The sequence below is a fragment of the Caloenas nicobarica genome, chromosome 4 (genome assembly GCF_036013445.1).
Source record: "Caloenas nicobarica isolate bCalNic1 chromosome 4, bCalNic1.hap1, whole genome shotgun sequence".
NCBI classification, from domain to species: Eukaryota; Metazoa; Chordata; class Aves; order Columbiformes; family Columbidae; genus Caloenas; species Caloenas nicobarica.
Window position 1 is genome coordinate 23,289,814 of NC_088248.1, and position 21,420 is coordinate 23,311,233.

Sequence of the window (21,420 nt, forward strand, 5' to 3'; positions counted from 1 at the left end):
TGTTATGTGAAGTGGTATATATGAAGGGGACAGAACTGAGAGACCTGGATTTCTAGGGTACCTATACTTTTTGCCCTCCTATTGCAGTGCTGTGAGAAACAGCTTTGAATGAGTTCAAGACTGAAACCTTGATGCAGGAACTCAGAAAACAATAGATTTTTATATCACTTCATAAAGCAAATTAATTGCAGCAACTCATGCATTAACAGAAACCTATGTGAACAATTAAAGCCATAGGAAAACCACAGAATCAGAGAATAGTTTGCGTTGGAAGGGACCTTCAAAGGTCATCTAGTCCAACCCCCCTGCAATGAGCAGGGACATCTTCAACCAGATCAGATTGCTCAAAGACCCATCCAGCCTGGCCTGGGATGTCTCCAGGGACAGGGCATCCACCACCTCTCTGGGCAACCTTTGCCAGTGTAAAACTGTAAAACTTCCATTTAAAGCTTGAAGATTCTTGAAAATGTATTTGTATTCATCAAAGGACCTTTCCAGATTTCTACCTTTTCTTGAATTCTTTTTGCACTGGCTGCAAACACTGCGTTTGAATTTCTTATTTGTCTATGGAAAAATAGTTCTCATTTAAAGAACTGCGGCTTCTGTAACCTCTCAGGAAACAGTGTCTGCCCGTGAACAGTGGAAATCTTGGATTGCAGTAGATTATAGCTTTGTGCCACAGGAATTCATCTCATCTAAAGCATGAGAGAAGTTAAAGTACGTTGGGTATTTGGCCACATGATTTCTTTCTTTTTTTTTTTAAGTTCCCCATAGTATGTGAATGCCATGTTTTTCAAGTAAGGTGATTAGCTAAGGGCACTGATTTCTCTAATAGTGCAAAAGGGGTAATTTTACGGAAAAAATGGTATAAATTGTATTTTAACTGCAGTCATGTTGTGGAATATGGTGTCATTAAATCTATAATATTTATTGAATTGGATGAGCCAGCTAGCTGTCCTTATATGTACAGTTTTTCTTTTGGTGTTCTTTCATAATACAAGTAGATTTTATTTTTAGACTAGCTACTCAGTGGTAAGATGGAAGGTTAGCTGTGTGAAGTCAGGTGCTATTTTTGGTTCTGTATTAGACTTCCCAGTTATGCCACTTAAGGAAAGAATCTGTTATGCTGACTTTTGAGCTGCTGTGATTAGTGAAGCTATGGGCAAAGATATAATCCTTGTTTTATAGCAGAAAATACTGTGGGTTTTTTTGTTTGGTTGGGGTTGGTTTGTTTGGTTTTCTCTTCAGACAAACTGGATTTTGGTCATGTCATAAGATGCATTTGTTAATTCTCTGTTTACAATTTCCACTTATTCCATGTTTAGTAAGGCTGTTGTTTCTTTGTGTAACTTGTGAAAAATTGAGAAGTGTGACACTACATTTCACTGTTTAATATGCTAAAATGATTGACTCTTGTTGAAGTAGTGGATAATACTGCAGGAAGCGTTGTTCTGGGGTGTTTTGTGTTACAGAGACAGATGAGTTATACAGTGTGATTCAAAATTTGCAGAATTTTAGTCCTTTTCAGCTGTAATTTATCTGATATCTAAATAGCTGCACATAATCAGTGCAACAGTTGAAATATATGATTTTGCAGAAAGAGATCAGTTTTGCCCTTTGGAAAACTGGTGAATGGACCTTGCCAGAAAGTCCTGCAGTACTGGAAGGCTTTAAGAAATGGATATGTGTGGGAACTCACTTTAACTTGTGCATATTTCTACAGCCCATTTTTCTTACTGCCGTTTCCCTTGCAGCGAGGATGATTTACTTGAATCGCACCCAAATGGGTTCTTCCATTTACATGTGTTCCTTTTCTCAATTAAACTTGGAGATGTTAAAAAATATGTGCAAAAATCTGCTTAAAATTGGCATTAAACCAAAATGCGGTATGTGCTCGTGCTCTATTCTGTCATCTATTCCCAGTAGCTGTATGGCAGTATGAGCTGTGGTGACCTGACCAGGCTGTTTTTGCAGTCTTTCTGCATTGTCACACTAGATTAGGCATTTCCTGGGCTTCCTGCCAGACTTTTTCTGTTTACAAGGCAGCAGGCAAAGATTTAACATTTCTGTTTTCTTTCTTACTCCTTAGATTCCCTGTGGGACAGAAGGGTTTGTCTCCTCCTTTCACAGTCTGTCCCTCATCACAGAGTATCAGTAAAAGTAGGTTCATTTTGTAATGATGACTGTAATAATGTGACACAGCCATTGATTAAATAGCTATTTAGGAAGCTGGCCTGGAAGAATTATTCTCATTATAGTCTTTGTTTCAGTATTTTTTTTTCTGTTTTCCTAAATAGGTTAACAAGCTGCTTTTATCCAAGGCAGACAAACTCAACATTTGCAAATTTTTAAAAACAGAAAACTCATTTTTCTCTCACTGTTTAATGAATTTAGTAAACTTGAAGGAAAAGACAGAAGAGTGCTAGATGTCAGACCTCAGATGGTAAACCAGACAATGTCTTGTGGAAGTTCTGACCTAGAAATCAGATTTATTATCTAGTTTTATTGCAGCGTCCAGCAGAGCTGGGGAGGCCCTCAGACTTTTCACAAGCTGCGGTTGTGCATAGCTTCAGGTATGTGTGTAATTCCATTGACTGCAGTGGAACTGCTCTCAAGCCTAAAGCTAAGCAACTGCATGGGTTAAAAAGGGACTTCGTAGAGTGAGACCAAAAAACAGGTGACGCTACTCAAATTAGCTATACAGAAAAAGGACCATCAGCCTGTTTTCACAAACAGATTAATTGAGACTTAGGAAGGTCTTAGAGCCCCTGAGTAAACAAACAGACAAACCCCACTTTTAAAATTTTCTTTATTTTGTCAAGAAATATAGGAGATTACTGTAAAGGAAAATCAGTGTCTTCAAAATCTGAAGTAAATTTGCTGGTCAAGATGCACAGTCATATAACAGAAGATCAGGTAATTTATTTTTAGATGTTGTAACACAGTCAATGGTTTTGCATTCTGTCTGTATAATCTGATCTCTGTTACTGTATCTCATGTTTTAGTCATAGACAAAATAATTGTGCATTTGAGCCTCAGAAATTAAGAGGTATTTGACCTAATTCCAATTACTGGGTGTTTCAAAAAGATGGACCCAATTTCAAATCAGTTGCCATTTGAAATTTGGTCCATCATTTTGAAATACTCTGTATTTTTAGAGAGAAAAGGAGATTTTTTTTGTCCTGGTGTGCTAATGACCTCATGGAAGTTGCCTGCTGGGGAAGTTACTATCAGGAATTGCATTGCCCTTACAGCTACAACCACTAGGAAAGATGACTAGAGTCTATCATGGTTATATGTCTTCAAGCTTTCGGACTCCCCACGTTCCGCTATAGCTGTTTTGAGCAGATGTGCCCAGTCTTAGTAGCATGTGAGCTCCTTCAAGTATTGCATCAGAGGTTAGTAGCTTGATTACCCATCTTTTTGTGTTGTGTAATTTTATTTGGTTTGGGAATTCCCAGAGAGATTCTGTAGTAGAGCTGTCACAGAGAACACAACGCTGGTGAGGAACATAAGTTTTGGCAGTCCTAGTTAAACCTCTGAGATGTCAAGTGCTTCTTCTATACCAGCAGGAATCTGATCACTTGACCTGATTTTCCAGGTTTACTACATATCTGATATAGCAGTGGTTTTTGTTGCTGTTCTTGTGTACAATGTGGGCTTCCATATTTGCCTGTATCTTGAACAGTTTTGAACAGTTTCTTTTTTGCCTGCTTCTAAATCATGTAGCAAAGTTGCCTTTGACGTTTTGTCATTTCTACCAAATTAACAGGCTGTTAATTAAAAAGAAGAATACTGGCAACTAGAGTATTTTTTTAAAGGGCATGACAAGGGCTCAGTTATTGATGACTTTCTCTGCATGTCTGCTTGCTGGAGGATGTATTCTAGCTACCCATCTGGCTATTCTCTCGCTGTTTAATGAAGATGTGTCGGGAAATGTGACTCAGTATAACCAGTCAAATAGCTGCCTTAAGCTAGTACTGAACATCTCTTGTGCTTGTCTTGGTTTCAGTCATGAAGGATATTGATGGCTTAGTAAATAGTGAAGAGTATTGGTCAAACACATACACCCGCTTTCCCTTGGTTCAGTTTTTTCTGAGAAAGTGCAGAGACTGAGGGGAAGTTCCAAGGGAAGAAAATGTGTTGAAATCATAGTGCTCGGTAGGATAGGAATGTCCTTTTCACCTTCCTTTTTAGGTTCCTGAGGCTGCCCAGAGGAAACTCTTCCTTTTGAAAGTTAATTCTGCCCCTCCTGGTGGTTGAACTGAAGTAGAAGTGACCTGTTTCTGCTGGAGTGCTTTCTTTGTGTTTTGCACTTTAGGATGTGCATAAACCCTTGAACTATAATGCCGATGGTTATGGTCAGACAGCTTCAACACCACTGCAAGGATTTTACTGAGACTGTATGGCTGTGAGGAGGAAGTGGCAGGGCTAGCTTTATTTGAAAAGGGAAAACAAAAATGATGATTACCAATATGACCTGACTGGCAATATTTGACCTGACAGACGAATATTTGACTTTTGCTTACTCGGAAATAAAGGTTGATGCAAGAGGCGAGGGGCAAAACTGTCAGGATGGTGTAGCTGTAATCCGTTCCAGTCAAAGAGGAGTAACATTTCCCAGGAGAAACGTGGAGATCTCTCACACCAAAGGTGGTAGCAGGGAGGTTGTATTTAGATTTGCCATACTGACGTTTACCAAGTTATTCTCATTTTTTTCAGCAATTTGTGGAAAAAACCTACTGTGTTTCTTTAAAAATCTCAGCCTCAAATGCCCATCACAACCTCTGAGCTGAAAACACATACGCATCCAGCTGCAACTGTGCATGCCAGTTTTCCTTTTGCCTCCTGTGTTATGTGCTTCCTTTTAAAAAATATTTACACCATATCCTGTTTTCTTTAAGTCAGTAGATATAATATTTCTTCAATTATTAAATACAAATAATCTTGTCCAGTTTTGATGTTTTAGTTTGTAGAGAATTTGACATCCAGAGCAGCTTTCCCCAGACACAGGGTGTGGCTCTTCAGACTTCAGCTGTACAGTCCTGTTGCTGCTTACTTAAATTGAATCAGCCAGACCAAATTGAGCCAAACTATTTGTCTTTACAGCTGTTCATTCTACATTTAGAATTAAGCATATTTGTAGAACTGGAATAAATACAATTTGTCTAGTGAACTCCTGGCTGGAGGGTGTCGATATATGGTTACAGAACTCTCTTCAGTGCTAAAGATTTGAGAAGAATTGAATTTTTCAGTAATTTTTAGGTGTTTATAAAGCCTCCATGATGTCAGTCTTTCAAAATTTTTCAGCATTTTTTTCCACTGAAGGTTGGAGGACAAATATCTTGTGGGTAAAAGTTCATTTATATAATTCATTTTTTCTAATTGTAACTTTATCATAAAGGACAGTTATTAAATATCTGTTAAATTCTGTCTATAAAAGATCACTCGTTATTCATGTTTCTTCTGGTGGGAATGTATGTTCTTCTTGTTAGATTCAGAGGTGGGAGTAGGGGTTGGTGTAAATTACGTTTCTAGGCCTGTGTGACGGTAATAGGAAAGAGATTTCTGTATGGATGCAATTTGTGTATTCTAGTATAGTAGATTGATCTGACTGACAAAGTATTTCTTTAGAAAGAGCAAACTATTTTGGTTATAAATATTTATCAGAAATGTAAACCTGTTTTAAAAGGTAAATATGATAAGCGTATATGACATGAAAACACCGCAGTAGGAGACAGCAGGAGATCAGGAAATTGATTTTTCAAATAGATGTGTTTGTCTCCCTTTCCAACACCCCACTTGCACATTTTGACTTGCATTTTTGCCCATTTCTGTGAGTTTGTGCTTCATTTTTTCTGCTTGCAAACCATATTTTTGTGCCTTCAGCTATGTGGTTTTGAAGTGCTTTTACCATTAATGATACTGGTAGTCATGCCACTTCAGTAACATAATGCATATTTAGTAATATGTAACACTGTTAGTAAGGTCTTTGTGTTTTTCAAAAAACTTCATCCATTCAGTGTCCCAAGATTTCCTCAGCTGGGCTGGCGGAGGGAAAGGTTTTATGAGAAAAGACTATTTTTTTTGTAACACGCATTCAAGTTTTGAATCACTGAATCACTGAGCCTCTTGCATACTCGTTTGGGTTTCTTGCAGTTGAAGCCAATTATAATTTAATTTTCCTGGTGCTGCTGCTTGAATTATGTTGTCCTCTGATCTTTGGTCTAATGGTGAGCGTGGCCTTTTTGAGCCTGTCAGGAAGCAGCGGTGCCCTGAGTCATTTGCACGTTGTCTCAGAAAGGCATGATGGATGGGAATGCAAGTGAGCTGTTCCTGTTGAAACAGACACAGGATAATGTTGTAGTGACCCTACTAAAAAAAAAAAAAAGTAATGGTGACTTCCAGTTACGTGTATCTGAGACTTCTCGCACAATGTTTTTGCTTTTCCCTATTCCCTTGTATTCCTGCTTGCAATTCTAAGCCATTAGAAGTATTTTTAAAGGACTGAGCACAAGTCCAATCCAGTATTATCCAAATATACAATATTCTGCTGTGTATAGTGACATATTTTAAACAGCAGCAGTGCAACAAGACAACCTGATAGCAGTCTGAGTTGTCAGAAGACCACCAATAAGTCACATTTTCTTCTCAATAAAGGGAAGGCAGTGGAGTTACCAGCAGAACACAGACGGTGTTCAGCTAGAAAAGGATGTTGCATTTAGAAATAAATAGGGACTTGTATTAAGTAGGGTTTAACACATTTAAAACATATTCATTAAAACATCCAGAGTTAACAAGACAACAAATGTTAGCAAGTTAAGATTTTTCTAAAGCAACTTTAAAAAAGATATTTCACATTTCTATGTGGGAGAAAAAAGAAAAAAAATAATTCAAGGAAACATAAAAATCCTTTGGTGTAAGCCTTTGTAGCATTTGCTATAGTGATAAACCCTAAAAAACTTCCTTGTGCAGCTCTGTATATGTCTTACATTAAAAAATCCCTCATTTAAAATAGATTTTTTTTTTCCTGTGAACAAGCAAATCATGTTCATCTTCTTATTTTAAAAGACCATTGTCTGTGTCAATTAAAGCCACAGACAGGAGAGAGATGTTCTAATGGTGCTTTACTGCAAGGCCAGCAATGGAAAGCATGTGTTCTATGTCTCGTATAGAGCTTTTGTGGATGCTAAGGAAGTGGCTTGATCTGAATCTCAAAAATGACCTAATGACTGTAATTTTTAAAAAAGCTCTAAACACTATTGAAAATCAGATCTCATTTTGATGCTTAATTTCTTTGAAGTGTCTAAAGCTTTTAACATTTTCAGCTTCATGCATAGAAGCTCACAGCATCAGGACTATCAAGAGAGTTGTTGCTTGAACGAATGACCACATATTTGACTATTTTTGCTATGGTTCACTTACATGCAGTGTTCCTTTGAAAGACAGTTCAGGAAATATTTTGAAGGACTGAACAGTTCTTTCAGCACCAAGTGCAGCAAACCAAAGAATTGGTAAGACAGAGTATAGACACTTGGTGGAGAGAGAAGCTACATTTGTCATACACTAGTTTAAGAAACCAAATTTTGATCCCTAACTTACTGGAGTGACTGACATTCTGTTTCTATACACAAGTTCTACTGCTAATGAAACTGAAAATAAATAATCAATAGGTGTTCAAAAGTTTCTTGTTTTTAAATTTCTAAACCGATTGAATCCTGTTCAAAGCTATAAAAGAATTGCTGTATAATCTAAGTATAGAAGTTCTTTGGGATGGAATTGTGTGATTTGCAAGTTAGACCACAGTGGACCTGCCGCATTCAAAATCCCGTGCAAACTATTAATTCATTTCAGCTTTCCCTCAGTAGTGTTTTGCACACTAAGGGAACACCATTATCATTAATTGCAGCATATACCTTAATTCTGTAGGAAATGGAGACTGACTGCTTTATCATCTGTTTGGGGGCTGCTCCTTTGACTTTATTATGATAAAGGCCTAGAAAAATAACCATTAGGCTGTACTTCTAGTAAAACGGAAGATTTCCATGAACTTGGCTTTAAAAATACTTCCCTCTCATCATAGTGTTGATATTTGTGATTGGTAAGTTCTTCTTGTATATTTTATACCTAACCAGTCTGGACTATTTGTAGGGAGAAGGAAGACTTCCAGTATTCACTGCTGAAATATGGCAAGCATCTATGTATATTTTTCTCATATTTACATTTATCTGGCTTACAGTTATAAGTGTAGTTTATTATCATTTACAGTAACTTAAAATATGTCTTGGCCTGTGACTGACAGGTGGAAGTCCCCTGGGTCAGGTACAGTGTGTGAGCAGACCAAGAAGCTGGCATTAGCCTGAGCTCCGAGATGCAGCTGCTGTTGCTCCATCTCCAGCACTGATCACTGGTACTCATATTGCCAATTACTCCTGTGTGTTGTTCCTGCTGTGGGAAACTATATGCATGAACATGTGGGAAAGCACCCATGGAAATTAATACCTTTCTTAAAGTGTTTTATTCCCCTCCCAAATGACCATTTACAAAAGATTTTAAGGTGCATTTCCAAGGATACTCCTGTCATCTCTTGTGCACAGGTCTGACCCTTCTTTTCTAGAACTACTCTGCGAACAACAAAAGGATGCTGCTGCACACAGTTATGTCCCTCTGTATTTCCCAAAGCCTGACATAAGACCTGTCATTCTCTCCTCTTTTACTCTTAGCTCAGTTGTTAGACTGGGTAGGTTAAGGAGTGAGGGGGAGGCTTTGAATCAGAACAGTAAGATTAATTTGGGGCTCTGCTAAACCACAGCATTTAACCTGCTCAAAACAGCACTGCAAGGGCATTGGGGGCATGAGTAGAGCAGTGATGGGTATGCAGAGCTAGTGGAAATTACACCCAGTTTGGGAGACTTAGGGCGTGAACTTGTTCTTCACAGAACATCTCTGCCCATGTCCAGCAGTGCAACTGGGATAAGCGTTCTGAAAGCTTTCTCGCAGCTTTTCCTGTAGTGGGGGGCCTAGGTTGGTTGCTGGATTCCTGAAATCTGCAGAAATAATAGTGCATCCTCTTATTAGTAGAGAGAACTATTAAGTAGAGAGGAATGAATCCCATGTTGGGAAAACTTCTCTTAAATTTGTACGGCCTTTTGAATCCAGTTATCACTGCCTCTTCAGTTAACTAGAAGCAGTGGTTTCAATTACAGCTGAAAATATCTCTTGTCAATGAGAGAAGATTGTCAGTGCAATGGTAAGATGAAAAATTTTGATGATGGCTGGAGTCCCTTGGCCGCGTAACACAGTGACTCAGCTGCTGGGTGCTGCATGTGGCACTGGGGTGAGAATCTCGCTGTAGGGGCGCCAGCTGGTCCTGGGGTAGCTGCCGTGACAACCGCACATCGGGTCAATGCAGTGGGTGTTCTTGCAGAAAGCTGCAGGTCATTGATATTCTGTTTCTCAGAATACTGCAGGCAGTGGAAACCCCTCCTGCACATCTGCCAATGTTTACTGTTATTACAGTGGGTAAAATATGCAAATGGTGTTGACAGGTATCTGGGAAGGGAAAAAGCCAGCTTCCCTAAAAGCAGTTTTTTGTTTTACCTCATTAATTACATGGTTTTACCAAATGGTTGTAACTTTCTTAGCTTCTACATAGCTTTTATTCCCCCATTTCATTTAACTGTGCAATGGTAAAAAGAATAGGGGAACAATTATACAGTAAAATTGTAATCAGTTTATACATTTTTAAAATAGCTTGCTACCTGCAAACACTGTTTTTCTTACAGAGAAGTTAGAAGGAGTTCGGTGGGATTTCTTCTTGTGGCATTTTTCATTTTAATTGTTTTTAAAGCAGATACTTGCTCCTTCACAAGCTGACTTTTATTGACTTTGAGGAGTGAGGTTTTTCCAAGGTCTTTGGTTTTGTGTTTTTAAAGACTGTTTAAAACATTTTTGTTTCTGATATCTCCATCCTTCTTGAAATATGTTGTAACATCATTAGTGGGACAATTAAGAACAGACAGAGCTGCAAAGGGCATGGACAGGACTCTCTATTTCTTTTTTTCTTGAATAAGAAATACTTTTTAATAAAAGGGGGAATTATTTTTTTTAACTGGGCATTAAAACATGCAAATTAAATGCCTCAGAGCATAAAAAATAAATTTGTAGTTGCAATCATTTTAACTTGACATTTTCCCATAAGCAATTAATGTAAGAATACAAGGAGCTTTGATATTTGCATAGAGTTTATAGCTGGTTTTGTCAAAGTCATAATAATGCATGTGTAGTTATAGGCAAAAATACAGGTGTTAAATGTAAGAGAAGGTGGTTTCGGAGATGAGAGGCAGCAACATTTTAGATTCTTGACACTGAGGTTTCCTGCACTAGTGACGTCTGACGTAGCTGAAGTATTTGAGAACTGGAGTGTTTCTGTCATTAGAACATTATGGTAACACTGTGAAAAGGAAAACCCAAACTTATGAATTGTTGCTGACTAACTGAAGATTTATCATTTGAAAGTACTGCATTTGTTTATTTTGGTTTGTATATTTTGCTGTCAAGGTGACATGCTTGCAGGACTTCTTTGGAGATGATGACGTCTTCATTGCGTGTGGGCCTGAGAAATACCGGTATGCTCAGGACGACTTCGTGTTGGATCACAGCGGTAAGACTGTACATCCTAAACCCACTGAAATAGCCACCTTCTTTGAGAACTCTCCCCCTGCCCTATTCAATCCTCAAGAGTGGTGTGATTTAGGAAAATATACAGTGGAATATATTTTCCTACAGATTAAAATGTTTTTCCAAATCATCATCAGGATTCTGTAAGTCTGTTAAAATACACTAACAAATCTGATCTATTTTCTTGGAAGACAGATTCTGTCCCTAGAGTTACATGCAAAACAGCACTGAATTTTAAAAGATTCAGTCATGGATCCAATGGATCTAAAATCTATTAAAAATGTTCTATTTTGACATCTGTGGACTGTAAGATGATCTCCATATTGCTGTCATCATGAGATTTTTGAAAAGTCACATATGTAATCATGGTTGTTTCAGGTCTTAAATTGTCTTGCTAGAAAATTCACACATTCCAGTCTTGTCTGCTGTAGATCAGGTGTCGAACCTGTTGCAGGGGGTGTTGTGTGGGGAATGAGGTGAGACAAACTGCGAGTTTGTTCCCATGCTGTCTGCCATTGACAGATCATGAATTTAACTTGTTTACGAAGGTTGTTTTTCTTTAAAGAGAAAATGTATCATGTAAGTTCAAGGAAAAAGCTCTCTACCAGGGAGTTTTAGAATTGGCTTGGGATATCAAATCGTATGAATGTTGGTTTTTTCTCTGTCGTTTTTCCATCTATATTGGTTCAGCTGTAGAATCACCCTGATCTTCTTTTATGAAAAAATGAATCTGTGGGAATGAAAACTTGCCTTGGCAAAAATAGTCAGATTGAGGAGAGCTTCAAGTTGTACGTAAGAGGGGGTTGTTTTATTGTCTTGCTTTCAAGTCACTGAAAGCAAACACACCTGCTATTTTTTTTAAGTTTTATAAATGCCATAATTCCATTACAAAATTTTCAGTTACATCAAGAGAGATAGCTATGTATCTAACCACAATGGTCCATAGATTTGGATGGATGGAGGATTCAGCTGGCTCCCCTTCTATTGTTATTGCTAGCATGCCACTTTTCCAGAACTGCCTCATTTTGGCGATTCAGCTAGTGTGGAGGTGACAAGAAGGGTAGTTTTTTAACATAATTTTAGACAAGCTAAGATGTAATTTTATTGTTATGCAGGGATGGAAGAGCACGGTTGAATTAAGTCACACTGCAAATCACAGTTTGGGCAAAATCATAATTTCCCGTATGGATTTTAAGGCCATAAGTTTGCTTTTCCCATTACACCATGCACAGACTAATTGGGCTCATTTCCTTCCTGAGAACCCTGTGATGGAGGAGTTTTTTCTCCTTTTGTCTCTTTAGCTTTGGTGGTCCCTTCTTCCTTTAATAACTCTGGAGGTCTTAATGGAGAAAAGCATGTTAGATACAGAGTGAAACATCCCTTGGCTGGCAGGGCACGCAGCTCTACTTATTATTTTTGATGGTGACGTGACATCATAATGATGGCTTTGACTTCATAGTGATGAATAACAGGGATAAAACTTGGAGGGGAATTTATATGATTCAATTGGAAGCTATTTGCAGTGGATGCTAACTGTGGGAATTAAAATGTTTCCAAAACGTCAGTGCATGTATGACTATTGATTCCTTTCCCATTTAGGTTGTCCTTTATTTAATGATATATAGCTGATGGTAAATGGCAGTAATCTAGTGTCTCAGCCTTTTGGAAGCAATAGACATTTTTCACCTCTTTAAAAATTGGTCACAACATCAATTTCTTGCAAAAGAAGATAAACTGAGCTTGCTCTGCAGTTGCCCTATATGAAGCTGCCATTACAACATGCAGGATTTACTGAATTATCAGAAGAACTTTGGCATCAGCTGACTTCCTTACTCTTTCAGCTGTGCCTAGGTACAAACTTGAATTATAGCAATAATCCAGCCTCAAGACATGAAGAAATCTTACATTCAGAATGTTACATACAGCGTTTGACTGGCTCAAAAATGTTTGTATGGTATGTAGGTTAAGGTTCTGAGCTGCTTTTCTAAGTTTGTTTCATTCAGTTGGGTAAGCATGCTTAGAAAATACCGATGTTCATTTTCTGGATAATAAACACCAACAGTAGCGTCTGGAGGAAGCCTGGACATTGAACTGTTGTTGAAACTCTATCTGCTTGCTTTGTAGAATGCCGTGTTATGAAGTCCTCTTATTCCCGATCATCTGGCATGAGGCATTCTGGGTCCAAAAGTCCAGGAACTTCACGTCGAAGCAAATCACCTGCCTCAGGTACTACTTCTAGAAAAGAGCTGAACACATAAAATACATGAAAGTCAGGATTTGTTAAATGGAGTGAAAAAATGTTGGCTCTGTCTCAAATATGAGTGCTATGCTTCGTTTCCTGAGGGAAAAAAAAATTTTCAGTTTGTCTTACAGATTTAATACTAATTTATAATAAATTTGCAATTATTTTTTAATCCTGCAAAGACATATGGTTTCTATTTTTTAATTAACAGGCAAAAAAGTCTCAGTTAATGAACACTGGAATAATTTGTGCTAATTGTACATTTGGGATATGTTTTCAGCATGGCACTTGGTTTCCTTGAAGACGATTAACTACAGGATGGTTATGTGGTTAAATTCATATTCATTGAACTAGAGTATACCCTTAGGTGTTTTGAATTTGAAAGGCTTCTCCTATATAATCCAGATATTGTCGGAATTACAAGATTTTGCTGTTTCAAGTAATTTTAGGGGCTGTTCTGGAATGTTATTGCCCATTAACAGAGATTTTTTTTTTCCTTCTTGTGCTTCCTGTAATTTCAAAGAAAGGTTCACATTGTGGTTTTGCCAGCACTTTGGCTGAAAACCGTATGTTCCAATCAGCTTTTATGCAGAAGGGAGAAACTTGAGGGGTTGGTTGTTTGTTTGTGGGGGTGTGTGTTTGTTTGTTTGTTTTCTCCCTTTTTTTACCTCTGCATTTAGTTCCTAAACACAACAAATCTGAACTGGGTTTTTTTTTCCCTGTGACCTGGTGAAGTAGTCCTCAAATCAAACCATTGAATATGTGAATATACAATGCTCTGTTTCAAATGTAACTATGCATGTAAGCTCCTATGCATATATTCAAAACTGCAACATGTTCCATATTATCATTTTCATATCAATATTTGTTTTGTTTAATTGATGCTGGTTATTAAAGTACTTTTATGTCTTCGAGTTCTTTCAAAGTGGAATATTTAATTTAATTTGATTTAATTTGAATATTTAACTGAAAGGCTTTAAAGAAGGATCACGATAATAACAAAGCAAAATGTAGCATGAAGGGCAAGTTTCACAACTGATTGACATTTCATGCAATCCTGTTAACTCCCATGGGATATCAACGATGAATTCTATGCAAAGAATTTAGAAATCAGGGCAGTCCTCTTCTTACTTTTTCTACTTAGACACCCCTTTGGTTTTGTTAATTCGAAAAATTTATCCGTGTCTGGTATTTATGCTTGTATTTACTTGCCATTTTTTCCTCATGTATTCTTTACTTATCTTTATTTACCCTTCTTTCTTTCATGCATGGACAGAGCTGTTTAATAACTTATTTCCTTAATGTCTTTTTCCTTTGTGTCAAATATATGAGTACAGTAAAGAGGGGTGGCCACTACTCCAGTGCTCATTCTTCAGCAAAATCCCCAGGTGAGCCATTACTATTATGGCTGTATATCACTAGTGTGTCCCTTCCCTCTCCATTTATCCTTTTCACTGTATTTGTGAATATTTTCAAGCTTGAAATACACATTTTGCATTTCATGAATCAGAGACATAATGGGTATAGGGTTTTCAGTGAAGTAGATTGTTTGAGTGAAATAATATAAATGATGCTTTATAGTTGTCAGACATCAGCTAATGGTGTCAAAGTTAAATTTGTAAAGGTATCATTTGACTACAAGTAGAGAAGCATTCTCAGGAGCAACACATTTGTATGCGTATTCTAAAGTACATTATTACAGAAAAGTTCAACCAGTGCAAAAAGACAGGGGTGAGAGTTGCTGAAAAAAGCAGTGCAAAAACATGTGTTGTGGTTTTTTGTTTCATTTGCAGTTTCTTACCTTTCTTTTTTTCTTGTGTTATCTCAGCCTAAGTTCTAAAACACCTTCAGTTCAAAGTGCAAGTATCTCTAAAACACTGACTCTCTTACAAGTAGCATGCATTTTGATTGGTAAATAAGTTGAGACTTCAGACGACACTAGAAGTTAGCAATTTTAAAGGTATTCATAGGTTTCTCAGTTTTCAACATTCCAATATGGTGAAGAATTGTATTTAAAGAATGACAGAGAAGAAATTGTTTTAATGTATACGCAGGCTGCTATACATGTTGAAAGAAACCTCAAAAGAACTTAGAAAATAGATAAGAAAGGTAAGTTTTGCATATACATGAAATAATCAGCAAATCAGTGGCAGCAAACAAGTTTGTGCCGAAAAACCAAACCAGACTGTGTGTTTTTTGAGCTAAAATTAAAAGTTCTGCTGTCTCAAATAGCAGTTGGCTGACTACCTACAGATGCCAAATTTTTACATGTACACAGGGCCAGTTCCAGCTATTTGTTGCAGTTGTCTACCAACCCCTATGCAGTGGATCTCAGAAGCCATTGGCGAGGCTGTATCTACAGACAGCTCTTTTCCTCAGCAGAACATACAATGTGTTGTAGAATCATAGAAGGACAAAAGTTGGAAGGGACCTCTGGAGGTCACCTAGTCACACCCCTGGCTCAGAACACCACACTTATCCACCAGACATATCTAAGATATTAGCAAGGAGCTGGAGTACTGCCAGTGTATGCTAGAATGTTCTTCCGTAGTTATGAGAGGGAAGAACATTATGTTAACCAGCTAATTTCACAAGTACAGTTTAGTGGTTCTGTCGGTGCTTAAAAGGATGGTAGTGACTTATATGCAGATAAAAATGTCTTGTACTGTAGGCCTCAATGGTTGTGTTCAGGAAAGAGTGACCTTTCTGTGAGCTGCACAAAAATAATTTGTGGATAAACAAAAATTTTCTGCTCCTGTGTAGTGGTAGCTGGTCATTTGGAAGCAAATTCTTCTATTGAAATATCTCATTTTTGTTCATGAACTTTACAGCTCAGTATTTTTTCTAATGGCTAGAGCAAAATTGTGTATGCAAGAAGCAGAAAACAGTAAGAGCATTCACTAGCCCTTTACATCACCGTACTTGTAAATCCTTTATCAAATAAGGAAGCATTGATGCGCCAGGTTTCAAGAAGGTCATCTAAAACAAAGCGATGAAAAGTAGTCTGCAGGTGGGGTGTATGCTCCTAAATATTTTTAGCTTCTTAATAAAACACTTAAATAATTAAGCTATTGTTCTTACAGGCAACCCTTGTTGAAATTAAGACAAAAGCATCCTAAACATATGGAATACTTTTAGTAGAAAGACTAAGCTCTTAGTCCTGTAACAGAACTGGGAACGTAAATCCAAGTTATCAGACTTCAAGACAGACTTATTCTGTAGCTAAATGCTAATTAGTTCTGTCTTAACATCACACATCAAAGAGAGAGATTTGTGTGAAATAGAGGGATTTGTGGAAGTTGCAATAACAGCCAGCCTGGCCTACTGGCAGACAGACTACCCAGGTTTTAAAAATAGTATTTAGAAGGTATTTTCAGCACTCAGAGAATGTTAGGGTAATAGGTTAATAGACACTTATAAAATAAATTCAATAGCACTGGTTAAGAAGTCTTGCATAACCCATGACAGACATCTGAACAGGTAAAGGATTTGTGCAGATGTAACTGTTATTTACTTTGAAGCTAAGTGTTTATTTGCCAGGGTTGCTTTTTTTGTTCTGAAAAAATAATTCTTCACCATGAATCAGCTATGAAACCTTTGTAGCTCTTCAATATCTGTCTAGTATTTTCCTCTCCCTGGAAAAATGAGGTTGAGCTAGAGAGGAAATAATGTTGCATCATACAATGTTGCATCATATTTGTGTATGATGAACAGTATGCTATTTTGTCTGCATAACAAAATTCGTAAGTTTGTTTTTTCCAGAAAAATACAAGGACTGATGTAAGTTATATTCACCAAAGATATAACAGATGTTGTATCAGGCCTCTCTGGAAAACTAGACTTAAAATGAATGAACTCCTGAAGTCAAGAGGGAGAATATTGCCTGTTTTCACAGACACTTGAACTTCTTGGGAGTTCAGAAACAAACTACTAGCTTTCAAATGTTGGGTTTGAGGTTTTTTTTGTTTTGTGTTTTGTTTTTTTTCCCCTAAATCAATTTTTTTTCCCTGAACTACTGCTTAAGTTCTTTATAATACAAACAGCTCTTTTTTTGTTTGTTTGGTTGGTTGGTTTTTTTTTTCTTTGAAAAAACAAATCAACTTGTGTTCTATGAGACATTCTATGTAGAAAATAAGGCATTGATCTAAACAGGAGAGATGGAGAGTCAAATGTCTTTATGAACACTGTTTCTCTCCATGTTTTGTGCAATATCACAATAAATGATATAATTTAAAGAGGCTGTGGCTATTATTTGCCCAAATCTCTTGCACTGGCAAAGGACAGAATAGGCCTTTTTCATATCTAGAATGACAGTGCAGTATTTGTGTGTCTTCTTGATCCCATATCCAGCCACATGAATTTTCAGGGCACAGTTGTGTGGCATGCAAGCCTATAATTTATTCCTAAATGCTGAGGATTTTGTTCTGGTCTTTATATGCAGAATGGAGTGATAACTTGTCAGAGAGGTATGTTTAAAAGCAAATTAAGGTTTTCGACTTTTATTCACCTTTTCTTCCATTTGTTTGCTTTTATTGCTTTGACCAGTTAATGGAACCCCAAGCAGTCAGTTGTCCACCCCAAAATCTACAAAGTCCTCCAGTTCTTCACCAACAAGCCCAGGCAGCTTTCGTGGGCTCAAGGTAAGTGCCAAAACTATCAAAAACCCTAAATTCCATTATTCACAGAATGATGTATTACAGTGATGCTGAAGAAGAAAAAATGAAAAAAATACTAGTTTTGCTAGTATGAGTTCTGAGTTGAAGTAGAGAGGAGATCTGAAGTATGATTTTTGTATTTTGGTTGGCAGGATATAACACTCAGTGCAGGAAAGGGGGAGGGTGATGGTGGCTTGAATATGCCAATTTGCCCTTCCAATTTTCCATTGTTTTCTGCAGAAACCCCCCAACAAATTTATATTCCGTCAGCCTATATAAATGTAATATCCTCTTTTGGTTACCTTATAGTCTTGTAGCATTGCCCAAAATTTTGTCTGAAGCATGCTTCTTCATCAGTGGCACGCAATTTCACCACTTAATGCAGTGTCCTGCCTCAAATCGTGTGAGAGGTTCCTTTGGGAGCAGCGTCATGTCTGGCAGATTGTTCTCTGTGTTGCACCAAGAGAATTTTCTTCCTCTCCCACTTAAAAATTGGTAGCATTCACAGGTCTTAGAGGCTGCTCTCTGCCTTTTGCTTGGTAAAATAAAAGGAACAGTCCAGAGCACAGTTCAGCATCTTACTGCTTCATTTATGCAGCTGTCCTTTCAAGGAGAATTTTCTTATGAAATCATTGATTGCAGCCTTTCTGGAAGCACACTGGATGGTTCACACTGATTATTCTGATCAAGTAATAGCTCCCTTTGGTGAACACAGCAGTTGTGAAGAGGCTGCATAATTCTGTGGAAAACTGTTTTCTCAATTAAAAGACTGGCTAAAGGACGTGATTTGAATAGTATTTAGATTTGGGGTTTGACATGCTAATTGTTACCAAGTCTTTGTCTGTTTTGCAAGGACTATGGCACTGGTTTCTGCCAGATTTCTGTGATAATTCTGATAAAATGTTTTGATTTATGTGTTTAATTCTAATATATTTTCAGTTGTTTGGTTCATTGAGGCACTTTAGTGTTGATTTCGGCCTTTATGTTGTTGAGCTATACCATCCCATAGCTTCTTTTTGTCTAAAGCAACGTAAGTTGGGTTTTCCAACATGAAGCAATTTCAAGAGCAGTAATAGTCCTGACATTAAAAATTAGAACTGTGTGTATTAAACTTTGTCTGGACAGTTCTGCTATAAAATCTACAGTAGAGGACACCAAAATCATTGGACTGGAGGCTCTCAGCTGGTCTGTACTATATTTAACAAATGCTCTTTTGTCTTTCTATAATGAAATTACAAGTTTAGAAACTAGCTAATTTGCTTCATGTTTTCCCACACTGTCCTGTCTGCTTTTAGCTGATTAAAGCTCCATTAAGATAGAGATAATTCTGAGAGTAACAAGCAGTTTTCAGTAAAGTGGATATGTCCTCTTTCCCCTTCACTGCCAATTTCACTGAAATGGGCTGTTGTACTTTTTCATTTTGGAACGTAATTGATGCTAGATACTAATGGGTTTTCCTGTCAAGTAGTTCATCCCTATATGACCAAATAAAACAGCAAAACCAAATGAATCATCTCAGACCTGGCATGTTACTGAAGTAGGGAGTACCTCTTGTTTTATCCCATTAGGATGCATCTGTTCAGCTGTGCTCCTGAGACTAAAGACAGGGAAAGTTAGCTGGTGAATCTCAGGATAAATTCCAAGGGGATCAAGTGCACTGTGCAGCGACCCTTATTTCTTGAATATGTTCTAGTAGTAATATCTAGATGAAGTATCATTATAAAACCAGTACCAGGGAGGCATGTTTTTATGCAAAACTAGATTCTTTTAAGAAAACCATTGTTATTTTTGTAGGATTGATCTTGGGTAGTCTGATGAGGAAAACAGAGGACTAGGCAAGGACCAATTTTATTATTTTGAGGTTATTGGTTTTCTTTAGTGTTAAATAATTCCTTGTTGCTAAGACTGCATCACTGTGCAGACACGTAGTCTGGCTTCTTGCACTTGTATAAAGAAGGTGCCATGACTACAGCTGAACGTAGATATAAATACCATGGCAGACAGTGAAAGAATAAAGTATATTTTTGAGTTTTCGGCTTGGGAAATGCAATATTTTGGCCAATGTGTTGTGCAGAAATCATATATGTTTATTTTTGTAGAGCCTGAAACAGGAACACTTAAGAATGGTTTTCTATGAGCTTGGAGCAGCAGGAAAAGGAAAGAAATCAGGGTTGATTTTTTTTTGTTTCCTGTAAAGAGCAGGCCAGCAGAGCAGCTGCACACAGGCTGTCCTTTAAAAACTGTGTTGTTCGGAAAGCCAGAGCAAAATGAAATATTTGACTAGAGGTTAGAACCTGGCTAAGCTTTTTGAAGTTTAAGTGATAATTCCAGTCATCAAGGCAGTAAACTTGCAAAAGATACTGATAGCAACAGTATTTTTTTTGTGTGTGCCACTTTTCCTTTAAAGTGAAGTCTCTTCAGTTCCCAAGGATTCCTTCTGCTTGATAAGCAGAAGTGGTACACTCAGGCACAGAAAACTCCTTGCAGGAAACACTCCTCAAGAACAGCTTATCTTTTATGAGAAGGGTTTTCCTTCTGTCCTTTTTAGTTCTTCCAATCAGAGTGTCCTTGTGCTGTTGTTTAGTACATACAGTAAGGCAGCGTGCTGTCCAACATCCCGATCTTGCAGAAGTGTTTAAAAAAGTTGTACTGGAATCTGAGATTATACTGAAGTAAGGAATTTATGCTGTGGCTCAAGAATAGTAAACACTACAGAATTTCCCCACAACCCCAAATAAATGCCTGTATTCCAGTATGTGACAAATATGAATATGATGCGCAGAGTTGCATGCTACTATGTATTCTTATTATAGTTGGGTTTTTTTAACCTCACAATTCTTATGCTGTCAATAAGCATTTCACTTTGTAGAGAGTTTGTTTCAAGGTAAAGATTTAGATAGAAAAGTTAACAAGTGCAAGTATGAAGTAAATGACTACTCTGTATGATATTCTTTTTTTTTTGAGCAATTTTGACTTTCCTATTTTTCTATTAATTTTTCCATAGAGATTAAAACTAGTACATGGATTAAGAAATAATTATAATAGTGCATTAGGTGGCATAGGATGACTGAGAAGGAGTCCCTTTTGCTGTTCTATAGGCAGGTGACAATTGAAAGCTTTAACCTTTTTCTTTGGTGCCTTTATAGATGCCCTGATATGCAATGCTGTTAGGGGTACTTTGGCTCTTAGCTCTTCCAGTACACTTCATACCATAAAAATCATCCAGAGTCTAGATTAAATCTGAGATTTTGGAAGGTGATGTCATGATTTCCTTATGGTTACTTGGATATGTTTCATCTTCTGTTCTTGAAGTTAAGTACCACGTCTTGTCATCTTTTTAAAAAGAAGATAAAATCGTACAAATAAAGAAGCTTCACAGTTGAGGACTTTCTTAGAATCTCAATTATGCCAAATAGCATTGTGTTTGAATTTGTCTCGGTATTATTTTTTCAATTGATTGACTAAATGAGCAAAGTGAAAGGGCATTAAAACCTGATCCAACAAATAGCTTAAGCACTCGCTTAACTTTAAGCTATTGAGCAGTCCTTTTTACTTCAATGATGATGTTAATGTGCTTAAAGTTAAACATGTGCTTAAGTGATTTGAAGGATTAGTGCCTATCTTCATCAAATTTTAATCTCTTCAGTTTTGTACACGTGCTTCTGTTAGCAGTTACGTGTTAAGAATATTTAGACACAGTTATCCAAGCTAGTGACACAGGTGCAATAGCAGTTCTTAGAGGAATTCTTTAACTGCTGCCTTCATTGAATTTACAATTCAGCGTCTTTCTTGCTCATACAGTGGATGAAAAGAGTTGGCTAATTTGTGCTGGTGATGCACTTA

General features: G+C 37.3%; 1 protein-coding gene across 4 annotated transcripts in view; it reads left to right on the forward strand.

Annotated features, from left to right (window-relative positions):
- The window catches only part of DCLK2 (doublecortin like kinase 2), an 87,379-nt gene that overhangs the window by 37,202 nt on the left and 28,757 nt on the right, over positions 1-21,420 (forward strand). For 2 of the 4 annotated variants that reach the window (XR_010606107.1, XM_065633599.1), the window contains exons 3-6: positions 10,561-10,663; positions 12,805-12,906; positions 14,260-14,310; positions 17,468-17,562. Coding sequence is in view for 2 of the 4 variants with exons in the window: in XM_065633599.1 (XP_065489671.1) it covers positions 10,561-10,663; positions 12,805-12,906; positions 14,260-14,310; positions 17,468-17,562 (351 nt within the window). In the remaining 2 variants the exon portion in view is untranslated. The remainder of the gene's footprint in view (positions 1-10,560; positions 10,664-12,804; positions 12,907-14,259; positions 14,311-17,467; positions 17,563-21,420) is intronic. The other 2 variants (XR_010606108.1, XM_065633600.1) reach the window with 1 other exon arrangement.